The following is a 25,347-nucleotide window of genomic DNA, read 5'->3' as shown; positions in this document are numbered from 1 at the left end:
GGCTCGAACTCACAGACTGCGAGATTATGACCTGAGCCGAAGTCGGACGCTCAACTGACTGAGCCACCCAGGCGCCTCATTGGTTTATTGTTTTTAAAGAATTATCTCGTAATTAAGCATCATTTGGTGCCCTACTCCCTAGAGAATAAAATTCAAACTCTTTACCTTAGTAAATAAGACTTTTTGTGGTCTGGCCCCAGTTGGCCTTTGTAATGTCATGAGTTTGCCTACCTGTATAAGATTGACCAACATTCCTAAGCACCCTGTTCCCTTTCATAGCTTTGTTCTACTACCTGACACACCCTCCCCCAGACAGATTATCTTTCATCCTTCTAGACCTAACTCAAATGTTACCTTTCACGGAACTCTCCCTTTCTAGTGTAGGAAAGGTAAGAAAATACCCCTACCTCTTCCACCTATCCCCTTGTCCCACTTACCCGGTTCTGTTTTTCTTTCTAATAACACTTTCTTTTCCCATCAGTATATTATCTATTTCCCACTTTTCTCCACTACTAAAATACAACCTGCATGAATGAGTGAGGCATTTAACTTTGTTACATCACTTTCTCCCCCTGCCTAGAACAGTGCCTGATGTATAATAGACACATTGTAAATAGTTCTTGAAAGACTGAGGAAGTGAATTTGTGGATACTTGTGTTGCCACTCCCTTCCATAGCATGTTACCTAACATACCCTATTTACAGTGTAATAAAAGTAATAGCTACCATCTACTGTGTATACCAAGTAGTACAGGTCACCCCTTTCCTTCGTCTGCTTTTGCACAGCACTACTTTATTATTCTATCCTAGCAGTTTGTTAGCCTCTCCCTACCACTCCCTCCAAAAAAAGAAACGTAAGATATAAGAAATATAAGAATAAATATTATAAGCATCTTTGTGTCCCTGGCCTCAGCAGATACCTGGCACAAAATAGGTGGTCACATCTGAGTAAATAGTTGTCAGGTTATATATTGCTTTTACTTGTGTGAGGTCAGAATCCAGCTGCATTTTGAGTAAACCAGTGTCCCACTGACTAGGCTTCCAGAATGCACAGGAAACATCTGTTAATTTTGGAAAGCTGTTACACTGATTTGGAAAATTATTGCTATTTGCTAAAACAAAGCTCCCTTGAAGAAGAGAAATTGGGCTAAAAGACCTCACATGAGTCTGTCTTTATTAGATAGTGAGCATCCTTACATGTTGTAGAATTGTTAAGCAAGAAACTTTCCATTCCACTCATTCCACTGGTCCTGTTACGAACTTGCAGAAAGAAGCCATAGGCCTAAATTCCCACACGAATCAAAAGCAATTTTTAACAGTCTCTCAACGTATGTATCTTAAGGTGCCTATCGTGATGTGATGTGCGATTCAGAAAATGCAGATAATTTAATACTAAAAAAAATATTTTTATAAAACTCTTCTTAAATGAAAGATCTGTCTCTATGTCTTACATGTAGTAAGAAAACTGAAAGTTAAAAAATAAAAATCTAAGCGGTTTGTAGGTACCCAAAGGAGTTAGCCAAACTGTTAGGATGCCCCAAAATCAAGAGCTTGGTGAAGGCCTTGTGCAATTTTTATATATATGAGGAAATGATTAGAGTGATTTAGCTATAGAAAATGTGCTTTCTCTTATGGGGTCAATTACCCATATCATTATTTTAGGATTTGAACATCTGGTCTGCTGAAATATGTTATTTAAACTCTTTTGTCTGCAAATAAAGTGTATTATCAACACCAATCTCGAGTAGTCGGGTGTCCAGATGAGAAAAATATAAGAATCTTAAATCAAAAAAATTATGAAATCTGGGGCACCTGGGTGGCCCAGTCGGTTGAACATCTGACTTTGGCTCAGCTCGCAGTTCGTGATTTCAAGCCCTGCGTCAGGCTCTGTGCTGACCGCTCAGATCCTGGATCCTGCTTCAGATTCTGTGTCTCCCTCTCTCTGCCCCTTCCCCACTCGTGCTCTGTCTCTCAAAAATGAATAAATGTTAAAAAAAATTTTTTTTAAACTATGAAATCTTCTAGAAAAATGTTAACTTAAGAAAACTTTTTACCCTTATCTTTTAAATTTTTTTTTTTCAACGTTTATTTATTTTTGGGACAGAGAGAGACAGAGCATGAATGGGGGGGGGGGGCAGAGAGAGAGGGAGACACAGAATCAGAAGCAGGCTCCAGGCTCTGAGCCATCGGCCCAGAGCCTGACGCGGGGCTCGAACTCACGGACCGCGAGATCGTGACCTGGCTGAAGTCGGACGCTTAACCGACTGCGCCACCCAGGCGCCCCTACCCTTATCTTTTAGTGTTCTCACTATACAACAGATAAAATCTGATGTTCTAGCTATTAAGAAGACCAATATAATATAGGATATGTTTGTGAACTTGTACAGATAACCTGAGAAAGCTATTTAATAGATTACACGTTTCATCCTAGTATTAAATTGTGTTTCCAGTTATATTAAATTGTGTTTCCAATTACAGGTGCTTACTGCATACCAAGTATATGCTAAGTACCATATTTGGGGATGGATAAAAGAAACTTTTAAAATGAGAATTGGGAGGCGCTTGGGTGGCTCAGTTCATTCGGCGTCTGACTTCGGCTCAGGTCATAATCATACAGTTCGTAAGTTTGAGCCCTGTGTCGGGCTCTGCTGACAGCTCAGAGCCTGGAGCCTGCTTCAGATTCTGTCTCCCTCTCCTGTGCTTGTTCTCCCACCCTCTCCCTCTCTCAAGAATAAACACATATTTAAAATTAAGTAAATAAAATGAGAATTGGTACTAGGGTTTTAGCAAAGAATATAAAATAAAGGTCTGAAGGGTGAAAGTTTTCTGTGACTATTAAAGAAATTAGTTTTGGTCTCATTAAAATATATGAACTCTTTGTAGAGCAAAATTTAAACACTGAGAAAGTAAGCAAATACATTAGCTCTAATAGGTTCAGGGGCTTTTTGATGGTGAAATTAGTTTAAGTATGTTTTCATACCCAGTGTTTACTTGATTACCTGTTGATGGTTTTGTACAGTGGGCTAACATGAGATCTTAACCGTTCCATTGAATGTAGCCTTGTTAGATTGATACTCAATAGTAGTAATTCTAAGCATCTTTAATTCTTACTGAGCCCTTCCCACTGCTAAGGAGCAAAGTATTTTCGCATACTCTCCTGTACTCTGCGGATTACTGTCTTTTCAGCCTGCTTGTTGAAGTCTTGGCTCCAGTAAATATGTCTGCTGGCTTTTCTGCTAATGCCCTGTGGGTTGATTCCATAAGTTAAAATCTGTGACTGTGAGTAGGGTTTGTTGGAGTTTACAGTAGCTTCTATCTTACTATACTTACCTGATGTTAGGGTAAAGATGTTCTTTCTTCCTTGGGTTTACCATACAGGGAATTTATCATTTTCCTTGACAGGTGGTAGACAATTTAGAGGGTTGGAAGTGTGTTCATTTATAGTCTGTCTACAGGAAGTATACTGAAAATTACTGCTGTAATTTACATGTCAACATGGTCTGATTTTTGTTTTGTTTTGTTTTGTTTTGCATTTTATAGGAGGCTTAGATAGGGATGACTGTCTCCAGCCCATCCTTCCCCCTTATCTTTGATCTTTTCTTCCTAAGTATTATATACATACATATATATATATATACATATATATATATATGTATATATATACTGTATATGAGGAATGCTTGAAATAATTGAAATTAGTAAGCTTGGGGGAAGGAGAATGGGGATTTTCTGTATTAAGTTTTTAAATTATAAGCATTACATAGAATCCTTTTTTTTTTCTTTTAAGTTAAATGTACATAAAGCAAAAAGTAAAATGTTCCTTCCTTTCCCTCTCCTTATCCCCCTCCATTCTAGTTGAGAGAAAAGGTTTTCTGGGGGTTTGTTTGTTTTGTTTTTTGATATGGAAAGTTTTAGAATAAATGGAAATTTTAGGGGTAGTTAATCTCTGTTCCCAGGAGGCCTTATCTTGGAGGTACTTGAGAAAGGCAAAGGCTGTCAGAACTGTTTCCCCTAGGCAGGAAGTCTTCCTTCTTGTGTTACCTCGGTGCCTAACACAAAGCTTAACTCACCAGGAACTCAGTGAACAGCTAGGGTAGTACAGGCACATGTCACAGATGGAAGAGTGGATCACGTTCCTGGATAACGCTTTGTCTTTCTACTTGCTCCTTGTATCTCTCCTCTTTCCCTCTTTTCTTACTATTTTCTGGTACCTTAATTTGTCCTTCCTTCCTTCCTCTCCTTTTTTGGTGCCTTTAGCTAGTGGCTCAGAGCAGGGGATCAAGGTTTTGAAGTGCTGTCTACTAGACTTTCTACTGTAGGATGAACATCTGTAATTAGAAAAGAAATACAGGTACCTTGCTTTACATTACAAAGTAAAGTTCACATAACTAAAAGAATCAGCAACTTCAATGCATAAGTGACATGTGCTTTTTATAACTTTCAGAGGTCTTTGTAGCCTGTGTTGCTCATTGTGATATTTACCAAAAAGGGATAAAGCTAGTGTTTAGAAAAGTGCTTTTAAAAGTATCTTGAGATCTAATAGGACACTAGGACACCTCTAAATTAGGTGGTGACTGAAATTCTTTTAGAAATAGGAAACAGTGTTGTGATATGGGTAAAAGTGTGATTATTCCAAGCTTCAGGATATTACTGTACAAGTAATAAACTCCCAAAAAGAAGCAGTGAAGTAAAACATTTATAACAAGAGTAGGGGTGACCTGCTACAAAATCATGGCTCATATGATCTCATTGCAGGAGTTCTTTACTCAGCCATGTACACTGATGATGAGCTGTTTCACATGACTGATAATGCAGAAGCTTCTGTCTGAAGTCATTTTTTTACCCAAGTCTAGACTTTTAAGTATCTGGAGTAATTGTTTTTTTAATATTACAGATGACACTCTACATGTACGAAGTGAGAGAGCATGCATACAAATACCAGGCATTGTTGTCAGTACATTATTCATATAAATTTGTTTGATTCTCATAGAGCCCTTTCAGGTAGGCACTATTATTATCCCCATTTTATGGATGAAGAAACTGAGGCAAATTGAAGTTAAGAGCTTATCACTCATTTTTACTTAGATAGTAAGTGGAAGAGCTAAGATTAAAACAGAATCAGTTTGGGGGCACCTGGGTGCCTCAGTTGGTTAAGTGTCCAACTTCAGTTCAGGTCATGATCTCATGGTTTGTGGGTTCAGGCCCCACATCAGGTTCTGTGCTGACAGCTCAGAGCCCGGAGCCTGCTTGGGATTCTGTGTCTCTCTGTTTCTCTGCCCCTCCCCTGTTCGTGCTCTGTCTCTCACTCTCTCAAAAATAAATAAAAACATTAAAAAACAAACAAACAAACAAAAAAACAGAGGCCATTTTGCTCCAAAGCAGATATTCTGCTCCTTCTGGGTAATCTACTAAAGCAAGGGTCAGCCAACTTTTTCCACAAAGGGTCAGATGGTAAATATTTTTACCATGTAATCTCTGTTGCAACTGTTCAGCTCTGTGGATATAGCATGAAAGCAGCCATAGACAGTCCAAAAACAAATGTGCTTGACTATGCTCCAATAGAACTTTATTTGTAGACACTGAAATTTGGGTTTTATGTATTTCCACATGTCACAAAACATTATTCTTGATTTTTTTTTCACCATTTAAAATGTAAAAACCATTCTTGGCTCATGGGCCTTACAAAAAGAAGCAGACTGGACTTGTCTGTTCATACTGTACTGTTTTTGTGTGAGATATTACGATAAAGTCCACTAATTTATTCATTCATGCAGGAAAGAGAGATCAGGTATCATACTAAATTCTAGGTTACCAAGGATGAACAAGAACAAAACCTTCCAGTTCCTTTTGCCATTCCACTTAAGTTCTACTTCTTCTCATGTCTGCTTTTTTTAAGAATTTATCTTTGGGGCTCTTGGGTGGCTCAGTCACTTAAGTGTCTGACTCTTGGTTTCAACTCAGGTCATGATCCCAGGGTTGTGGGATTGGGCGAGCACTGTGTTGTCGATTGAACCCTGCTTAAGATTCTCTCCCGCAGCCCCTCTCCTCACTCCCTATCTCTTAAAAAAAAAAAAAAAAAAAAAATTCTCTTTTTTTTCCTGTCCGTTGCATGTACCAGACATGTTCATATTATCCGATTTAATCTTCATAGCCAGTAGCGTTATCTGTTTTATAGTTTAGAGAAGTATAAAATAAAAGAGCCTAAATAGGCAGCCATTTACACACAGCCAGGTGAGAAGTAGAGCCTAGATTCAAATGCAAGTCTGTCTTAGGTTTAGGTGTTTTTTTGTTCTCTTCACTGGTGCTTCCTCTTTGCTCCTGGGAATGTATGAAGCTATGATGAAATGCTTTTGACCCTGTCTAAAGGGAATTTGTGTATCTCACTTCTAAAATGGCATGCTTATTTTTACTCCCCTTCCATTTGCCCTGACTCTAGCTTTCAAAGATGCTATCTATACAAGTTTGATAGAAATGTTAAGATGTTTCTTGGTTTCCCAATCAAGGAAGCAAAGGAAAGAAAGAAAGAAAGAAAGAAAGAAAGAAAGAAAAGAAAGAAAGAAAGAAAGAAAGAAAGAAAGAAAGAAAGAAAGAAAGAAAGAAAGAAAGAGAAACACAGAACAAGTTAATAATTTAACTAGTAGAAAGATACACTGATGCATGGGAGGAAGAATGGAGGAAGAAAACCCATGTCCTTTCCTCATGCCCTCTACTGCCTCTCAAGTCTTGAAAGAATAGGACTGTGTCCTTAGCACGCTCTGAGAAAGAAATGGGTTCCAGATGAGTCTTTGGGATTATTGATGATTCATAGGGGGCCTGGAGTAGATTTTTAGGACAGTTCTTTTGTGGATAGTACCTGAAGAAGACAAATGATAAGTAGAATTGTTCATGTTTAGTTTTAAATAAGGAAGTGAACTGATGTGTTCATGAGTGACAGTTTAACCTCCTCATCTTTGACTACTTATGGGTTCCCAAGAAGCTTACTATCCTTTTCCCCATGGCAGTGGGAAATCCCAATTACAGGTTGTAGTTCCTATTAGAAAATGGAAACACTCAAGTAGGCTTGGCTAAAATAAGATCTGGGACTGAAAGCAGATGTCTCTTGAGTTTAACTACTGGTTTCCTTGTAATTCCCTACTACTTTATTATAGTGGGGTCTGTATTTAATGTAACATTTAATATTCTGTAACATGGAATATGTCATTTCTATAACACATAGCATTAATACCTTTAATTTGAAAATTGCTAGAGTTTATCATGACAGACTTCAGATACATATACTAAATATAACTAGGTGTACATGAAGCTAACTTGATACACCCTGCAATGGGATTTATTAGGATAATTATATCCAAAACTACCAGTGCAACTGCTTTGTACTTAAGGATCCCAGAAAATGGCACCCTCTGCGGTGGTTTATTTTTAATGCATAATTGGTTAATAATTTGTTATCTAACATTTATTTATAATATGTTATGTAATTTCTAATAAAACTTAGTGTTTAATTTATAATCTAATTAATAACTTAATTACTGATGTTTTAATTATTTTTTATTCACCCTGTTGGTAAGGGAGGGATTTCTGTCCTTCCATTATGGAGATGGTCAAACGCATGACACCCGACAGATGAGATTGACAGCAGTTGGTTGGTCACATATACAGGGGAGGAGGACATAGCCCTCCACATAGGCCCACACTGAGCTTGCACTTGGGAACAGAATGAGTCACCAGGGGCCGTGGAAAGCAGGCTATACAGTATCAAGATAATGGGTCCCCTTTGGTTCCCATGGGAGGATATGATTGGCTGGTTTGAATAATTCCATATGTTGGCAAGGAACTAAAATCCTCTACTCAGGTGTAGCCAGAACTGCCCCTGTGATAAAAAAGGTTGTTTGGCTAGGGCATCCTATCTGTGGGAACAGAATAGGAAGGGCAACTTGCAGTCAGGCCGTTTGGCATCCTCTTCGTTTTCCATGGATGTCAAGACAGAATACAATAGGTATTATACCATGGTAGTTTCATACTGACTCACAATCAAGAGCAGAGCATGGGCAGAGGGAATGATCATATTTTCCAAAAGGCCCACCACCTTTTCAGTGGCTGTTGGGATTATGATAAAGAGATATTGGCAGAGCAATGTGGCATGTATAGTAAACAGAAAAACACATGGTCATCCTGATTAAGAAGATAGTCAAAGGATGAGGTGTTTATGTCTTCATCAATGAGTCCCACTCCTCTGGCCCAGCTCCCCGACTAGGTTCCCTACTCTAGTGTTAGAACCTGACAAAGCCAAGGAGAGGAGTGGGTATCCCCATTTCCTATCATGGATGGATGATTGTCTTTTCTGCCATGGCTGCCCTCCAAGAGAGGGATCTGTCTCTAATTTGGTAGACATTCTTAGCCTCTCATCACACAGAAATCCCCACCACCACCCTGCCTCCAGCACCTTCCACAACACTTCAATTCCTACCTCCAAGCCTTTGCTTATACTGCTTCCCTTCCCTCCAACTTAGGATGCCTTTGCTCCTCTTTATTCATTGGAGTCTTTCACGTGCTTGTGCCTTAAATTTCTGACTGCCCCAGCCTGCATGAGGTATCTATTTCTCTGGTTCTGTAGCCCTTAATGTCTGTGCACTGACTTTAACATTTAGCATGCACTAACTTTTAGTTGTACTCTTCAGAAAATAGTCCTTGCCTTTATCCTAATTCTTGTGGTATTAATTCCTTCTGCCTTTATCTGTATAGAAAAGTTTCACTCAGCAGGTAAAAAGAGAAGCAACCAATAGAATTTACAGTTTGAATATTAACTAATTCTATTAGATTATCTTCATCCAGCCCCTAAAATAATATGATACATAATAAGTCCTCAATATTTATTGAAATAAATGGCATAGCAGTTTTATATTTTTTTTTAAATTTTTTTTTTCAACGTTTATTTATTTTTGGGACAGAGAGAGACAGAGCATGAACGGGGGAGGGGCAGAGAGAGAGGGAGACACAGAATCGGAAACAGGCTCCAGGCTCTGAGCCATCAGCCCAGAGCCCGACGCGGGGCTCGAACTCACAGACCGCGAGATCGTGACCTGGCTGAAGTCGGACGCTTAACCGACTGCGCCACCCAGGCGCCCCTACGGTTTTATATTTTTTAAAAATATGTAAAAACGTGTGTAAATATGTGTGTGTGTAAATGTGAAGCATCCATGTGTGTATGTGTGTCTAAATATGAAGCACCCTCATGTAGCCCTCCCAACCCCTTTATTTCTAGTGGCCTTTATTTGTGTGGTACTAATGAGTTACATAAAGGGGAGAAAGGATGTTGGGTCAACCCTATCTTTATTGAAAACTGTTTTATTTTTCAACACAATAAACTTTGCTACAATGACAAAACTGGATTGGCAACCTGCTATATTTTATTTGGAAGCATTTCTCCCACCCCCCCATCTAATATATTTTATTTATTTATTTTTATTTTTAAATTTACATCCAAATTAGCATATAGTGCAACAGTGATTTCAAGAGCAGATTCCTTAATGCCCCTTACCCAAATAGCCCACCCCCCACCACAACCCCTCCAGCAACCCTCTTATATTCTCCATATTTAAAAGTCTCTTATGTTTTGTCCCCCTCCCTATTTTTATATTATTTTTGCTTTCCTTCCCTTATGTTCATCTGTTTTGTATCTTAAAGTCCTCATATGAGTAAAGTCATATATTTGTCTTTCTTTGACTAATTTCGCTTAGCATAATACCCTTTAGTTCCATCCACGTAGTTGTAAATGGCAAGATTTCATTCTTTTTGATTTCCGAGTAGTAATCCATTGTGTGTGTGTGTGTGTGTGTGTGTGTGTGTGTGTGTGTGTGTGTGTATACACACATACACCACATCTTTATCCATTCATCCATCGATGGACATTTGGGCTCTTTTATTTGGAGACATTTCTAAGCTTAATAGAACGCTTTTCTGTTTGTATTAACAAAAAGGTTTTGGTCCACATTTCTTGAAAAGTATTTTAGGGAATGATTCTCAAACCAAATTTTAAGAAAGCAAAATTGCTGGTAATTAAATGTTTGGTATTTATTTTAGCTACTGCTTGTATCAGGAGACATTTTTATCACAATCTATTCCTCTCCACCTAGGAGCAGCTCATGATTGAACCAGATTCTCCCAGCTAAGCTAGAGTGACAAGAGTGCCTATTGGACTGTGATCAGCCTCAGGCTCCTCTTATGACATCAGGATTGCACCAGGAACCCTGGAGGGCATGATCATCCTTATTTACAGGCTAGGAGTTCTCCCACAACCCAGAGTGCTGTGGGAGATGCCTAATAGTATGGTGCTGTTCGCTGTGGCATAGTCAACATGTTGTGTGGTTATTCTGTGGCCCCTACAGAATGTTGAACAATCCCTTTACAACTTCTTTTTCTCTCTCTTTTAAGTTTATTTTATTTTGAGAGACAGGGAGAGAGCGTGCATGTGCGCACGAGCGGGAGAAGGACAGAGAGAGGGAGAGACAGAAACCCCAGCAGGCTCGTGCTGTCAAGTGCAGAGCCCAATCAGGGCTTGATCTCAGAAACTATGAGATCATGGCCTGAGCCCAAATCAAGAGTCAGACGTTTAACTGACTGAGACACCCAGGCACCCCTTTTCCATTTGTCTTTTAAGCCTTGGAGTAGTCCTGTAATGACTGTATCTTAAATAGCAGCCTCGGGGTACTGATCCTGATTTTGTTTTTAATTGTCAGTCTGCAGTTTAGAGAATCCTAGTAACAAATGCGTATCTGGGGAAGGAAATGGAAATGGTATTTAAAAGGTTAAGGTTGCCCCTGGAAAATGAAGTGGGCATGTTTTTTAGTGCATCACTAAAGCCTGGTATTCTTTCCTGACAGTGTCACCTCAAATCAGCTTTTAAACCGTCCTTCAGTTTATATTTCAAGGAAGCTGGGTATTTCTGTGGTTTCTTTTTTCTGAAGCCATAGAATTCCAGCTTGGTAGTTTTAAAGGCTTGGTTGTTAACACCTCTAAATTCATGACCCAAAGAGTAAAACACTAACCGTATGCATTTTACGCTGCAGGTTTCTTTTTGATTTCCTTTCCTTTTTTGGTAACATATTCCTGCTGTGCTATCCCTTATTGTAGTGATTTTATTTGTATTGTATGTTTTATTAATCAAAGTGTTTAATTCAAGAAAGTTAATGCATTATATACATGTGTGAAATTAAAGATTATTTTTACTGAAATCAAGATAATAAAATCCATTAATGTTTAAAATGAAAATAAAGTATGTTCTAACCTTTAGTTTGTCTCTCAAAAGAAGATTAAAGATTAATATATATTTAAAAACTAGGGGCGCCTGGGTGGCGCAGTCGGTTAAGCGTCCGACTTCAGCCAGGTCACGATCTCGCGGTCCGTGAGTTCGAGCCCCGCGTCGGGCTCTGGGCTGATGGCTCAGAGCCTGGAGCCTGTTTCCGATTCTGTGTCTCCCTCTCTCTCTGCCCCTCCCCCGTTCATGCTCTGTCTCTCTCTGTCCCAAAAATAAATAAACGTTGAAAAAAAAAAAAATTAAAAAAAAAAAAAAACTAATGTATATACCTTTCTTTGAGGGGAAGGATTTCTGCTGTTACACTATAATTAGAACATCAGCCATCCACGGCTTACATATTACTGAAACATTGACGTTTCTTTTTAGTTAAAGCAGTTAGGAATAGAGAAGACCTAGCAGATGATCTGGTTTGCCTCTTAGCACATAGAGGTCACACTTGAAGAACCTGATTTTTGTTGAGGTCAGATAAGTTTGCTGCAGACTCAGTGTTATCTCTTGGCTTTTATGCTCTGTCACCCTGGCTCTGCACATACTTAACAATAATTGTGCAAGAGTCTACAGTTGGAAAACCTAAAGACATGCCACAAATATATGCATCTTTTGTTATTCGAGGATGAAAATGGCCACATATACCCATTTACAGTTGTGCCATATTCCCTAAGAGTAGTAGAGAGATAACTTACTCATTTTAAAGATAGTTCCCAGGAAAATCATCTGAGTGGAAAATGGAGAAAATTCTCCAAGTACTGGGTAATTGAAAAGAGGACATGAAAACAAGAATAAGAGTGGTTTCTAAATCGTTTTTTATTGATTTGATTTATGGTTTTCAACCCGACCCCTGAAGCAAAAGTTCAGTAAAGGAGCTGAAATAACAGAGTAGAACATTTCCTGGTGAAACTAAATGTAAACACTTTCCTGGTGAAAATTGTGAACCAATATTATGTAGTTAGCATGTAATAATACATAACTTATTAAAAAACATTTTTATCTTTCTATGTAGTGTTCATCCTTCAAGGGCTTAACAGTAGTTTTTTTCTGTTCATTCTGTGATGAATATGAAAGCAGCCAAAGGAAACACATAATCACTAAGTCATAATGAGACAGCATTTGTAGGAGAATTATAACAACGTCCTGAGGACTAGCAGGTTCTGCTCAGTTTGATCCAGGAGTGGTAGAAAGAGGAAGAGAAAGATCTCAGAAGTTCAGATTTACATGTTGTGACTTGAAAATTAGAAAGAAACTTTGAAGGTGAGGACACTGGAATAACCTTTTTTCTTCAAGTTTAGGAGGAATTACATGGAACATTCTATGTTTTGGGGGATCAGATAAGAGAGGAAGAAGATAACTATATTCATCAACAAAGAGGACAGGATTCAATGCTTTGAAAGTGCCCCTCAGTTCACTGTGCTTCTCCTTTTCCTTTCTCTGTTCTCCTTGTTTTCCCCTCCCTTTGCTGGAATTTTTCAGGTTAATGGAGGTTCACAAGGATGTTTTGGTGGTGATGTCTGGCTCGGCCTTGTGCAGTTTTATGTTCTGAAAAACGCTTAGGGGAGATAGATTAAATGAGTCTTTTTAAAAAGACAGTTCCTTCTAAGAGAGAAACCCTCCTTCGTGTGATATTTCATGTACTTACAGGGGAGGGTGTACTGTGCCTATATAGCAAATAACATAAAAAATACATAATTTAAAAAAATTGTTTTTACAGTTTATTTTTGAGAAAGTGAGTGTGATTGGGGTAGGGGTAGAGAGAATCCCAAGCAGGCCCCATACTGTAAGCACAGAGCCTGACGTGGGGCTTGAACCCACGAACCATGAGATCATGGCCTGAGCTGAAACCAAGAGTCGAACGCTCAACCAACTGAGCCACCCAGGTGCCCCCCAAAATACGTAATTTTTTAAAAAGTGATGGCGTTAAGTAATCGGATGTGCAGATCCAAATGTGTATGTAGATCCTTGACGTGTGGAATTGAAGACAGCTGCCTAATCAGTGGGAATTTACTTCTGGCTTTACTTTTCTCTGCCCTTACCTCATCCAGACTTGGAAAGGATGGCCTGGGGAGGTAGAGCCCAGTCTTGATTCTTTTTGGGTTGTGTTTGCAGCTTACTTTCCTTTTACTTCGATTATCAAATTGTGAAATAACCAGGCAGGAAATTGTGGAGGAAACACTATGTCCTGTTCCTTTAACCCGCAAGGCTGACAGTGTTAGGACGATATCTTCCTGACAGTGGGAAGGAAATGTAAAGAATAGATGAGCCCCAACTCAATGACTGGCATCAGTAAGAAGTCTGTATTTCATTATCTGAGATCTAAAGTTATCTATATAGATTTGAAAGCTGCTAAGAATTATGTAGGAAAATAGAGTAATCAACAACTTTTCTCTGTTTGAACATGTAGACACAAACGTGTAAATATGGATGCTAAATGCCATCTTTCCTGATTTTGCTGCCAAACCCGTTATCTTTTCTTTAAAATCATATCCCTTGTTAAGCAATTTCTGTTTCAATTGATGTCCCGCTCATTTTGCTGGTGACTTGAAGGAAGACTCTGGTTTTTCCCCTACCTCTTTACCATAGCCCTGATGAAGTTTTTAACTCTTGTATCTAGCCCTTCCTCTTAATTCCTGATGTAGCCAACCTCATTCAGGCTGTCTATACTGTTGAAATTACCTCTCAGATCCCTATCCACTTCTGTCCCTGTGCCCGCCCCATTCAGCCCCCATTGAGTTACAAGATTAGTCTTCCTAAAACCTTGCTTTGCTTTGCTTTGCTCACATTCCTCCCTTGCAAGCTTCAGAAATTGTATATGGTCTACTATTTACTATCCAGATACATAGGGAGCTCCTTTTACTTCAATTTAATCTTTTGAGATCAGGGGGACCTCACTGATGCTAATTAGGGCCATCCTTTTCACTGTTTGGGTGGGGGGACTGGGGCATGGGCTGGGCCTACAGGCCTGGGTTGATGGAAGGGATGTTGTTCTCTTTTCTGTTGTCATTAATGGGAGAGAAGTATGGATTAAGGAAATCTTTGAGGTCTACTGGAAGATTTGAGTCTTCTTGTTGAAGGCCTACAAGCTGAGTATGGACTCTGCTATTGTTCATGCCCTTGACAGGCTAGTACCTGTTATCTTCTCCAAGCTTGTTTTCCATTATGTGTAGGAGACTCCTGCTGCAGCCTGAATGTTCTTTTTGTTTTCTGAAAACAAATATTCCCACTTCCACACCATTGAGTATGATGCTTAGGATGCCCCTTCTCCTTTAAACCATACACTATTCCAGTATTCCCCCCCAAACCTTTCTTTATGATCACCACTGCCATAAATACTTACCATCTGAACGTCTGAAATTTGACACTCTTTGCTTTCTAATATAATTTTTGTTTACTCACTAAAAATTTACTGAGGGCCCATTATGTGTCAAGCAGGATCCTGGGGGTTCAACTGAAAAAGACCATTTTCTTGTCCTTAGGAGTTTACATTTTAGGGAGGGAAACAAATATATCATCATGTGCAGTTGAATGAGATGGTGTAGGATTCAGAAGAGACAAGTAAACCAATGTGGTTAGGGAGGGGTTGGTCAGGGAAGGTTTTCTGTAGGAAAGCAACTTTCAGAACTAACAACTCCCAACATTTTATGGCAGTTACGTTTTGATCCATATCCTTTTAATACTTAAAGCTTTTTTTTTTTTTCTTGTCCTTAAATTAACTGTTGAAAATATTTATATCCCTAACAGTTGTGGCTACTAACTTCCTACTGTATCCTTAATAATGGCTTTCCAAATGTTGGACCAGGAAACACCTCTCAGCTCTCTCTTCAGACAAAGTAAACCTAATTTCCTCACAGGTGCTACAAGCTCTGTTACTGATTATTCAAAATTTTTATACTGTTGAGTCTAAAAGAGTGCACTGATTCAAAAAAACCAAATTACTGGGATCTTGTTATAACCAGACTGTGATTCATTGCAGCAGGGTGAGGCCTAAGGCTTTATATTTCTGAAAAGCTTCCTGGTGATGCTGAAGCTGGTCATAGATTGAATGTGTTTATGAGTAACAGGGTTTTAGAGGACGAAAGATAAAGAATTAAGATAAAAAGAAGTGAAGGTACGTTTTCTTTTATTTATATGGATGGATCCTGCAGTCTCTGCATCCTGTTAACTTTATTTTATGCTAGCTAATTTAAATCACCTAATTACCCAGCTGGGTTGGGCTCCTGTCCCTGCAACCAGAGACAGTGAATCTTGCCAGTGATCTGACTAGAAAGCTTCCATTCTCCACCCCCACCTCCTCCCTAGAGAGTGAGTCTCCTCCATGTCATGGGGAGCTATGATAAGGCACGCACCCACCTAGTTGAGGCTGCAATATGATTCTCTGAGGCCCTCTAGCTACTGAATAATAAGGAACCCCTGTCTTTGTCAGAGGGAGGTGTTCCTTTTGGCATTCTGCCTTCACCCAACTGGTTTGTGTAACATTTGAGTTCCAGGAATGATATCTGAGGCTAGTCTGTATCCTACAATGTGTAATCAGGAACTGGCAGAAAATTCATCTTTAGCTTTTAAGATTCCTGTTAGAAATTTTCATAACTTGTAGGAGCCTTGGCAGTTGAATGACCTGACCTTGATCTGTAAAGGGGCCTGCCAGGGTGAAATGCAACTCTCTTTATTCCGTGTGAGTGTTTCTCCTGATGATTTTCTGTGATCTTTTACTGACTCTTCTGCAGATATTCTTACAGACTGCAGACAGGAAAGCAGTTGCTACAGATAATTTCTTCCTGAGCCTTTACAACCAAAGTTAGAAAGAATTATTTCTGTTGTCTTCCTGGAGAACTTTGCTGTGGAATTCCCCCCTACAGACTGGATTGCAACAATAGCTCTTAGATTCAAGAGATCTGTCTCAATACAAAATGGGAAATGTTGATGACGTCAGGCTGGTGAGGCAGAGTTGGTAAATGAGCTGGTACAGTGGTTTTCAAACTTCCAACATGTATCTCCTAGGGGCCCTGCACCCCTAGAGTTTCTGATTTAGCAGGTCTGGATCAGAGCCCAAGAATTTTTAACATCCTTGTCCCTTCCCATGTCTTATGATGTGGTTACATAAAAGGAATTGGTGATAATCAGGGAGGTTGGGCACATGTTCATAATAGCACATGCATGGTTTATTGTGTTCACCGTCATTACCTCCCAATTCTGGTAGATTTATTAGTTGCTTTAAAACAAACAAATAAACAAAAACTGAGACCCAGGGAAACACCACCTTTTCTAATGTTCCTGTTTAGCCAGTGAGTGCCCTTTTGTGGTAATACAGTCCATATCCCATGAGGCTTCTTGGTTTATAGGGGTCTAGAGACCTGATCTTTTCGAGTAAGGAGATATGGAAGCATAGGATTAGGGCAGCTAGAAAACTTGCTTCTCATCCACCTTCCTATCATGAAGATACATGTTTTTCAAGATGTTTATTTTAATCTCAAGATGAGTTTGTGTTTTTGACAGCTGAGATAGGAAAGAGAGGGGAATTTTGGTTGGTCTGGCTATTTCCATCCCTGTGTTTACATCCCTTAGGTATACCTGGAATAAGATGGTTGATCATGTTTGTTTTTTGGTAGTATTCCTTGTTATTAAAGGTGACTAATGCAATACTTTTTATTGAAACAGTTCTGGAACATCCCAGGAGGGACACAACGATCTTGACCTTGGTCTTGGTGAACTTCCTTCAGATGAGGAAGAAGACCTCAACAGTTCTGACGAAGACGATGTCAGCTCTAATTCTAGTAAAGGGGACCCTGACCTGGGAGACAAACAGGTATATATTGGTATTAATTGTTTCTACTTTTGTATTTGTTGGTCTCTCATGTAATTTGGAGATAATATTTATCAGCATGATAGGCACAAAATCCCTAGTTAATTTTTTCTTAAAACTTATAAAACATTTTCTTTTTTTAAAAAAATTTTTTAAGTGTTTATTTTTGAGAGAGAGGGAGGGGCAGGGGTGGGGCAGAGAGAGAGGGAGACTGAGAATCTGGAGCAGGATCCATGCTTTCAGCACAAAGCCTGACATGGGGCTGGAACCCACAAAGCATGAGATCATGACCCGAGTTGAAGTCGGAAGCTTAACTGACTGAGCCACCCAGGCGCCCCCTTTATAAAACATTTTCTAATTCAAATTTAGTTCTTGGTATAATATAGTGCCTAAGATAATCATATTTCTAAATGCACATCACTTAGAGACTAGTAATTTTTGAGAAATTATTTTTGGCAATGTCCATTGGTTTTCTTTTTGATTATGAAAATCCCCTCTTAGGATTGTTCCTTGAATCCAAGTGAGTCTACTTGAAAGAAAGGAATTAGATGCATTTCAGATTTAATGAAGTCTTTTCAGAGATAGAATAAAGACTTGTTAATAACATACTGGGATTTCCTTTGAAGTGAGTCAGTTTTTGTGTATTTACACTATACATGAAACAAGATTGTCCATGTGTTGTTAATTATTTAAGATATGTCAATACATGGAGGTTTATTATATTGTTTCTCTAGTTTGACATGAGTGCTTCATTTTAAATATATTTTTTAATAAAGACATACTTACAAGGGGAAAAATAGTATATTAACAATAACCCTAAAATGTGTTGGAATGTTACAGCAAAATAGAATTTGAAAGGATCCGCATAGCAAGCGTATCAAACCATAGAGAAGAAAATCCCTGTCATCCAACTTCTATGCCATAATTTATCAATCCATTGTTTCCTGTTTAATATATTTTTGCTTTGTTTAAATTTATTTCAGCCTTAAATGAACGGCATAAGTTATGTAATTATCTTGGTTTAAATCCCAGCTCCAATACTTAGGAGCAGGGTAGATAACTTTGGGCAAATTACTTAATCTCTTTAAGCTAAAGAGCCTCCATTTTATGAAGAAAAGAACAGAATTTGTCTCAGATAATTGTCAGGACTAAAAGATCTGATATGTGTAAAGCCTTAGAACACTGTTCAGTACATGGTAGGAACTCAATGATTATTTCTTGCAATATTTCATGCTGCAAAGTACTGACTCATAAGAGTTGGGAGTAACCACTAGAAATTATTTAGCCTTAAGGCAGGTGAGTTTGTAAGATACCTAAGACAGATTGAGTGACTTCTTATAGGCCCACAGCATCCCTCAGCAGTGTGTAGGTTTTACTTTGATTATTAAGGAATTCCTCCTATGTTTTACTGGTAGCTGCCATCTCTGATTTGAAAGCTCATTTTCCTTGTTACTGTTTCATAGATATAGATTCTACAAGTATTTATAAAATACTACTTCCCAGATATACCAGACATAAAAAGTATGTACAAGACATAAAGCAGTGCTTAAGGTTTTTGCTCTTGAACAGTTTACATCCTAACGGGACAAGAGGGGCCATATATGCATGAAAACAGTGAGATTGTCAGATAATTACATGCTGTGAAAAGAATAAAACAGAGCAATGTGCTAGAAACTGAGGAGGCTACTTAGAATAAAAGCCTCTAAGAAAGTGATATTTGAGAAATAAATGACTGGAAAGATCCAAATCCTTCGGAATTTGGGGAAGAGCCTTCCAATGGTCTTCTTCTCAAAGGACTATAATTAAATCAACCTTTACTATCTTTGATAAGCTGCAAGTTCTTCTTTTTCTAACAAGTACTGTTTCCTATTGTTTGCATCTGTTTTATTTCTCTTGTTCAAACCCTTTTGATTTCTCCCCATAGTTCTTGAAGTATGGTAACCAAAAGCGGTATCCACATTCTACTAGGGATCTCACTGACATATGCGTAAAAGAACGATTTCTCTCTGACCCTTTTGTATTATGCATCTTTCCACCACATCCGGTCACAACACTGCCTGGTTGACTCATTTGTTTTGTAGTCATTGGAGACTTCCAGAGTTCCTTCCTTTGTATTTGTACTGGCCTTTCCTTTCCCTTCTGGTATTTATATTATTAGCTTTTGTCTTTAGTTGTGCCACACTGCTGTTAAATATTTTTCTGTTTTTAAAATGAGATTATTTCTGGGGTGCCCGGGTGGCTCAGTTGGTTAAGTGTCTGACTTCAGCTCAGGTCATGATCTCACGGTTCATGAGTTCGAGCCCCACGTCGGGCTCTGTGCTAACAGCTCGGAGCCTGGAGCCTGCTTTGGATTCTGTCTCTCTCTCTCTGCGCCCCCCCCCCCCCCCCCCAGCTCACACGCTCGCTCTCACTCTCTCTCTGTCAAAAATAAGTAAACATTAAAAAAATTTTTTTGATGAGATTATTTCTTCAGTTAATCACAGACACTTAATAAGATTTTTTTATACCTGATTCTAGTGTATTAATGATTTCCCTTTTTGAAGTGTCAGCCATCATGACAAGCTTGAGTCAGCAATGGCAATAATAAAAAGAGCTAACTCTCCCTTTCTAGACAGTTGCTGATCCATCTAAGCATAGCCTGGTGAATGCTTTCCTCTTAAGTAATCTGCTTTCAAAGTGGTTAAGAAGAACACGGTCTTGGGAGCCAGATTGCCTGCATTCTTACCGCTTACCAACTCTGTGATCTTGAGCAATTTACTTAACACCTTTATGCCTTAGTTTCCTCATCTGTGGGAAGAAGAGGGAGTAGGGTAGGTGGTTGTTTTTCTTTTATTTCTTTTTTTTTTTGACACTTGTTTTTATTCTTTAAGATTATTGTGATGATTAAAGATGATACACTGTTTAAACAGTTCCTTACACAAATTGAGTGCTTAGTATTTCCAGTCATTCCTTATATAACCAAATATAATTTCAAGCTTGCCTTTTCTTATCTTTGATGAATAAATCTGAAGCATGTTTACATAGAAGGCAGTAATACGTTCTAAAAAAACGTGAAATTTGGCATTGTACGATCTGTGGTTCAGTCCAGCTCTGCCACTTACTAGTCATTTGACCATGGTCAAATGATTATTTTAAGTCATTTAGTTTATTTGCACCAATCTCCTATCACAATGGATTTCAAGTGACAATAAAAAAATGTATGTAGTCAAAGAAATCAAAGGGTTAATAGATTGTGCTGGAGCTATTGGACATCCACATGCCAAAGAATAAAGTTAGACCTCTTCCTTTTACCATACACAAAAATTAACTCAAATGTATAATTGACCTAAATGTAGGAGCTGAAACTATAAAACCCTTATAACCAAAATACAGGAATAGCTCTTCATGACCTTGGGTAGGCAGAGGCTTCTTTGATGCAACAACAAAGGTATAAGTGATGTGAGGAAAAATACACAAGCTGGACATCATCAAAATTAAAAACTTCTGTGCTATACACAGTACCATCAAGAAAATGAAAAGATAACTCACAGAGGAGAAAATATTGGCACACATCTCTCTCTGATAAAGGACTTATATCCTGAATATGTAAGGAGCTGTTACAACTCAATCATAATAAAAAATAGCCCAATTACAAAAATGGGCTAACAATCTGAATAGACATTTTTCCATAGAAGATGTACAAATGGCCAGGAATGTGGAGAAATTGGAAGCCTTATACACTGCTGGTGAGAATGTAAAATGACACATACGGCCTCTTTGGAAAACAAATGGCAGTTCTTCAAAAGGTGAAATTTAGAGTTAGTATATGACCCAGCATTTCTGCTCCTTGGTATATACCCACATGAAATGAAAATATATGTCCATAAAAACCTTGTGCAAGAATGTTCATAGTAACATTATTCATAATAAGCAAAAAAATGGAAGGAACTCCAGTGCCCTTCCACTGATAAATGGATCCATCAACTGATGAATGTATAAACAAATGTACTGTATCCACACAGTGGAATATTACTTAGCAATTAGAAAATGTGTTCATGCGTGCTACAACATGGATGAAGCTTAAAAATAGGCTGAGTAGAAGTCAGTCACAAAAGATCTCATGTTTTATGATTCCATTTACATGAAGTATTCAGCATAAGCACATCCATGGAGACAGAAAGTAGATTAATGCTTGCCAGGGGTTGGACAGAAGGGAGGATGGGGAGTGAGTGAGTGCTTACAGGCATGGAGTTTCCTTTAGGGGTGATGAAAATGTTTTAAAGTTAGGTTGTGGTAATGAGTACATAACCCTGAATATATTGAAAACCATTGAATTTATACTTTAGAAGAGTAAAAATTCATTTTATGGAATGCGAATATTTTAATGAATCTATTAAAATAAAAAAATCCTGCTAAAGGAAAACAGTAAAGCTAAGTGGAAGATTGTACAGAGTAGTACCTGTGGTGTAGTCCTATATACATCAGCCAAGAAGAGGAAACAAATTTGGCTTTCTCACAACCAAGTAAAGAAGGTGGTAGCAGTTTCCAAAGGAAAAAGTCTTTGGATTAGAAGCATAGTAAGACCACTTCTTTTATAATTTCTTTGATCCTCAATTTCTTAATTGACACAATGAGACAATAATATTCCCCTGAGTTGTTGTGAAGATAATACAGGATACATAGTTGTAACATACCGGCTAATAATTGTAAAAACACTCTGAAGTCAAGAAAGTTCATGCACATTAGGCATGTGTAATACACTTCTATGGTTGTGATTGTGATAGGTTTATTGGTTTTTAGGGCTATTGTTACAAAATATCACTAACTGGGTGGCTTAAAACAACAGAAGTTTATTGTCTCACAGTTCTGGAGGCCAGATGTCCAAAATCACAGTGTGGACAAGGTCATGCTCCCTCTGAAGCCTATAGGAGAGACTCTTTCCTTCCTATTTCCCAGTGGCTTGCCTGCAATCCTCGCTAATCCTTGGCTTATAGCTATATTACTTCAGTCTCTTCCTCCATCATCACAGAGTGCTCCCTTCATGTGTGCCTGTGTCTCTTCTCTTCTTATAAGGACCAATCAGATTAGGGGCACGTCCTAGTCCAGTATGACTTCATCTTAACTTACTAATTACATCTGCAACAACCCTATTTCCAAATAAGTTCATGTTCTGAGGTCCTAGGGGTTAGGACTCCAACATATCTTTTGGAGGCCGTGATTCAATCCATAACAGATGCCATATTCCATGGACAGATAATGAGCACATAACTGATATGTCTCGATGACAATAATATTTCCTTACGAAATTGCCAGACTCAGTAGGAAGAGAAAATAAAGGATATGTGCCACTATGCCCTTGTTTTAACTTTGTGAAGAGAAATCAAACATGTTCAAAAAGATACTCCTGGAAGGTAAAAGTGCTACCAGACAGGGAAGAATCTTAACACCTGTGTGCCTGTGCTTGTCTTTTACTGTGAGTGCAGGTATTACACTTAATCTTTAAAAACATAGAACATAGTAGGAGGGGCCCCTGGGTGGCTCAGTCGGTTAAGCGTCCAATTTTGGCTCAGGTAATTTTCTCACGGTTCGTGGGTTTGAGCCCCGCATCAAGCTCTGTGCTGACAGCTTGGAGCCTGGAGCCTGCTTCTGATTCTGTGTCTCCCTCTCTCTTTCTGCCCATCCCCTGCTCACGCTGTCTCTCTCTGTCTCTCAAAAATAAATAAATGTAAAAAAAAAAAAAAGATTAAAAAGATAAATAAAAACATAGTAGGATATAGGTCTGACATATGTACTATTCTTTTTTTCACATGAAGAAAAGGAGTTTTTTATTCAGGTTAAGTAACTTGCCTTGGAGCTCCCTGAATTGGTGTTTTTTGGGGTTGTTTTTTTTTTGTTGTTGTTGTTCTTTTAACCAAAATCTGTCTTTACTAAAACTTGGGATAAGCCATAGAAGTTGAATGATGTTAATGGAATGTGTTTGGGATGGTAGTGAATAGCCATGGTAATCTCTATTTTTTTCTGTTCCAAGTCTTTAGTTTTATGGTTTTTGGCCATTACTTTCAGTGCTTAATAATAAGTGGTTATTTGAGGGGCAGCTGGGTGGCTCAGTCCGTTAAGCATCCAACTTCAGCTCAGGTCATGATCTCACAGTTTGTGAGTTCAAGCCCCACATTGGACTCTGCACTGACAGCGCAGAGCCTGGAGCCTGCTTTGATTCTGTGTCTCCTTCTCTCTCTGCCCCTCTCTCTGTCTCTCTTCCTCCTTCTCTCCCTCCCCCTCCCTCAAAATCAGTAAATAAATTTTACAACAAAATGTCAAAAAAATAATAAATGGTTTTTTGGAAATGAGATCTGTTCATTTCCCTTCATTATGGTTAGAATATTCACCATTGTTCACCTTTCCTGATTGTTGACATCCCTATCTCTTCCTTTTTAAAATTACCCTTTTTAAAAAAAATTTTTAATGTTTATTTTTGGGAGAGAGAGAGAGCGGGGGAGAGGCAGAGAGAGAGGGAGACACAGAATCTGAAGCAGGCTCTGTGCTGAGAGCAGAGAGCCTGATGTGGGGCTTGAACCCGTGAACCATGAGATCATGACCTGAGCCGAAGTCGGACCCTTACTACTGAGCCACCCAGATGCCCCTTTTTTTAAATTTTCTTTATGAAGAGTGGGGTGAAAACCTAAGAGAACTTTGTCCTTTAGAGGTTAATCATGGTGTTACCTCATTTGGGAGATAATTTAATGAAATTAGTGATAAACATGTTTCTCAGATCTGGTTGTTCAGTTTATTGCTTTTTTATTTTTTAATTATTTTTTTAAGAGAGGGAGTGTGGGAGCAGGAAGGAGAGGGGCAGAGGGAGATAGAATCTCAAGCAGGTTCCACACTCAGTGTAGAGCCTGATGGGGGGCTTGATCCCACAACCCTGAGATCATGACCTGAGCCAAAACCAAGAGTTGGACTCTCAACCAGCTGAACCACCCAGGTGCCCCAGGTTTTTGCTTTTTAGTAGAGCCCTTGAGTAGAATGACAAAGGCCTTTTAAGTATTCTATTAAAAAGTAATGGGCAAATTTCACCACATTTTTGCTTGCAAACAAATATTAATAAAGGAGAACACAGTTAAGAATTTACAAAGCTGGGTGGGCTGTTATCAAGAGATCAGAACAGAAAACTGGGTTTCAAATCAAAGGTTCTGTTTTTGAATTTGTTTGACTTACTTTATGATCTTCACAAAGTAATTTCATCTGTGGCTAGTGTTTCAGCTTCCACAGCAGTGTGCTTTTAGGAGATGCAGCTATTTAACAAGCAATCTGCTTTGAAATGTGATGTAATTGAAGTGAGGACTGTCATTATCTGAAAAGTTAAGATGCCAAATATGGCCTCTCTTTTGAGGTTTTACAGTGGGGTGTATTTTTCCATCACTGTTTGACTTGGGTCAGAATTTGTCATTGTTCTTACAAGTTGAAGCTAATCCAAAACTTTTTATTTTGTTCTGGTTTTTAGTTATCTTTGACTTTCTGTCTACTTTGAAAATGAATGTAATTCATTGAATCATTTTCTAGTAGTTACTATCCCTTGTTAGCTCTGTAGTTTTCCTAGTTTAAAAGGTAAAATAGACAATAGAATACATACATAGACTCCTAGAATTTTAGAATTGCAAAAGGCCTTAAACATCTAGGCCAACCCCCCACCTTGTTTTTTACATGATGAAATATCTATAATACCTGTTAGTTGGTTTGAGTCTACATTTTCCTGTTACTCAATACACATTCAAAAGCACTGTGCTCCATTCTTACATTCTGAGAAGGTGGCAGCCACCTTTGGACACATTTGCTTATTCATGCATATCAGTTGCACAGTGCATAGGCATTGTGCTAGGTGCAGGATACAGGGTAAATAAGGTCCTAAACTAGAGAGAATCAAAAATGTCAGCAAGTAAACACAATCCACTGGGTTAAGTTCTATAAATCTACATGAGTAAGAGAATAACCGGCACTGTGGCAGTGGCAGGGAAAGAATATCAAGGTAGCCTTCATAAAGGATAAACCTTTGAGTGCCATCTTAAAGGGTAAGTCAGAATATGACAGGCAGAAATCTTTGTGGAGGGGAGAAGTGATGAGGAAGGAAATCACAACAGAAGGAAAGGCATATAGGGACAGACATGCAAGGGCAGAGCATACTTGGGGTTGCAAGATGGTTCCAATTTGGTTGGAGTAGAGAGAATACAGTGTGTGGGAGCAGGGAGGGACTAGTGAAGATAACTAGA

General features: G+C 38.6%; 1 protein-coding gene across 4 annotated transcripts in view; it reads left to right on the top strand.

Moving 5' to 3' along the window:
- The window catches only part of FGD6 (FYVE, RhoGEF and PH domain containing 6), a 118,799-nt gene that overhangs the window by 20,025 nt on the left and 73,427 nt on the right, over positions 1–25,347 (top strand). For all 4 annotated transcript variants that reach the window (XM_045463345.1, XM_045463347.1, XM_045463346.1 and 1 more), the window contains exon 3: positions 16,960–17,107. In XM_045463345.1, coding sequence (XP_045319301.1) covers positions 16,960–17,107 — 148 coding nt within the window. The remainder of the gene's footprint in view (positions 1–16,959; positions 17,108–25,347) is intronic.

This window comes from Leopardus geoffroyi, chromosome B4, assembly GCF_018350155.1.
Source record: "Leopardus geoffroyi isolate Oge1 chromosome B4, O.geoffroyi_Oge1_pat1.0, whole genome shotgun sequence".
In the NCBI taxonomy this organism is placed as follows: domain Eukaryota; kingdom Metazoa; phylum Chordata; class Mammalia; order Carnivora; family Felidae; genus Leopardus; species Leopardus geoffroyi.
This window is presented reverse-complemented; position numbering and strand designations above follow the sequence as displayed.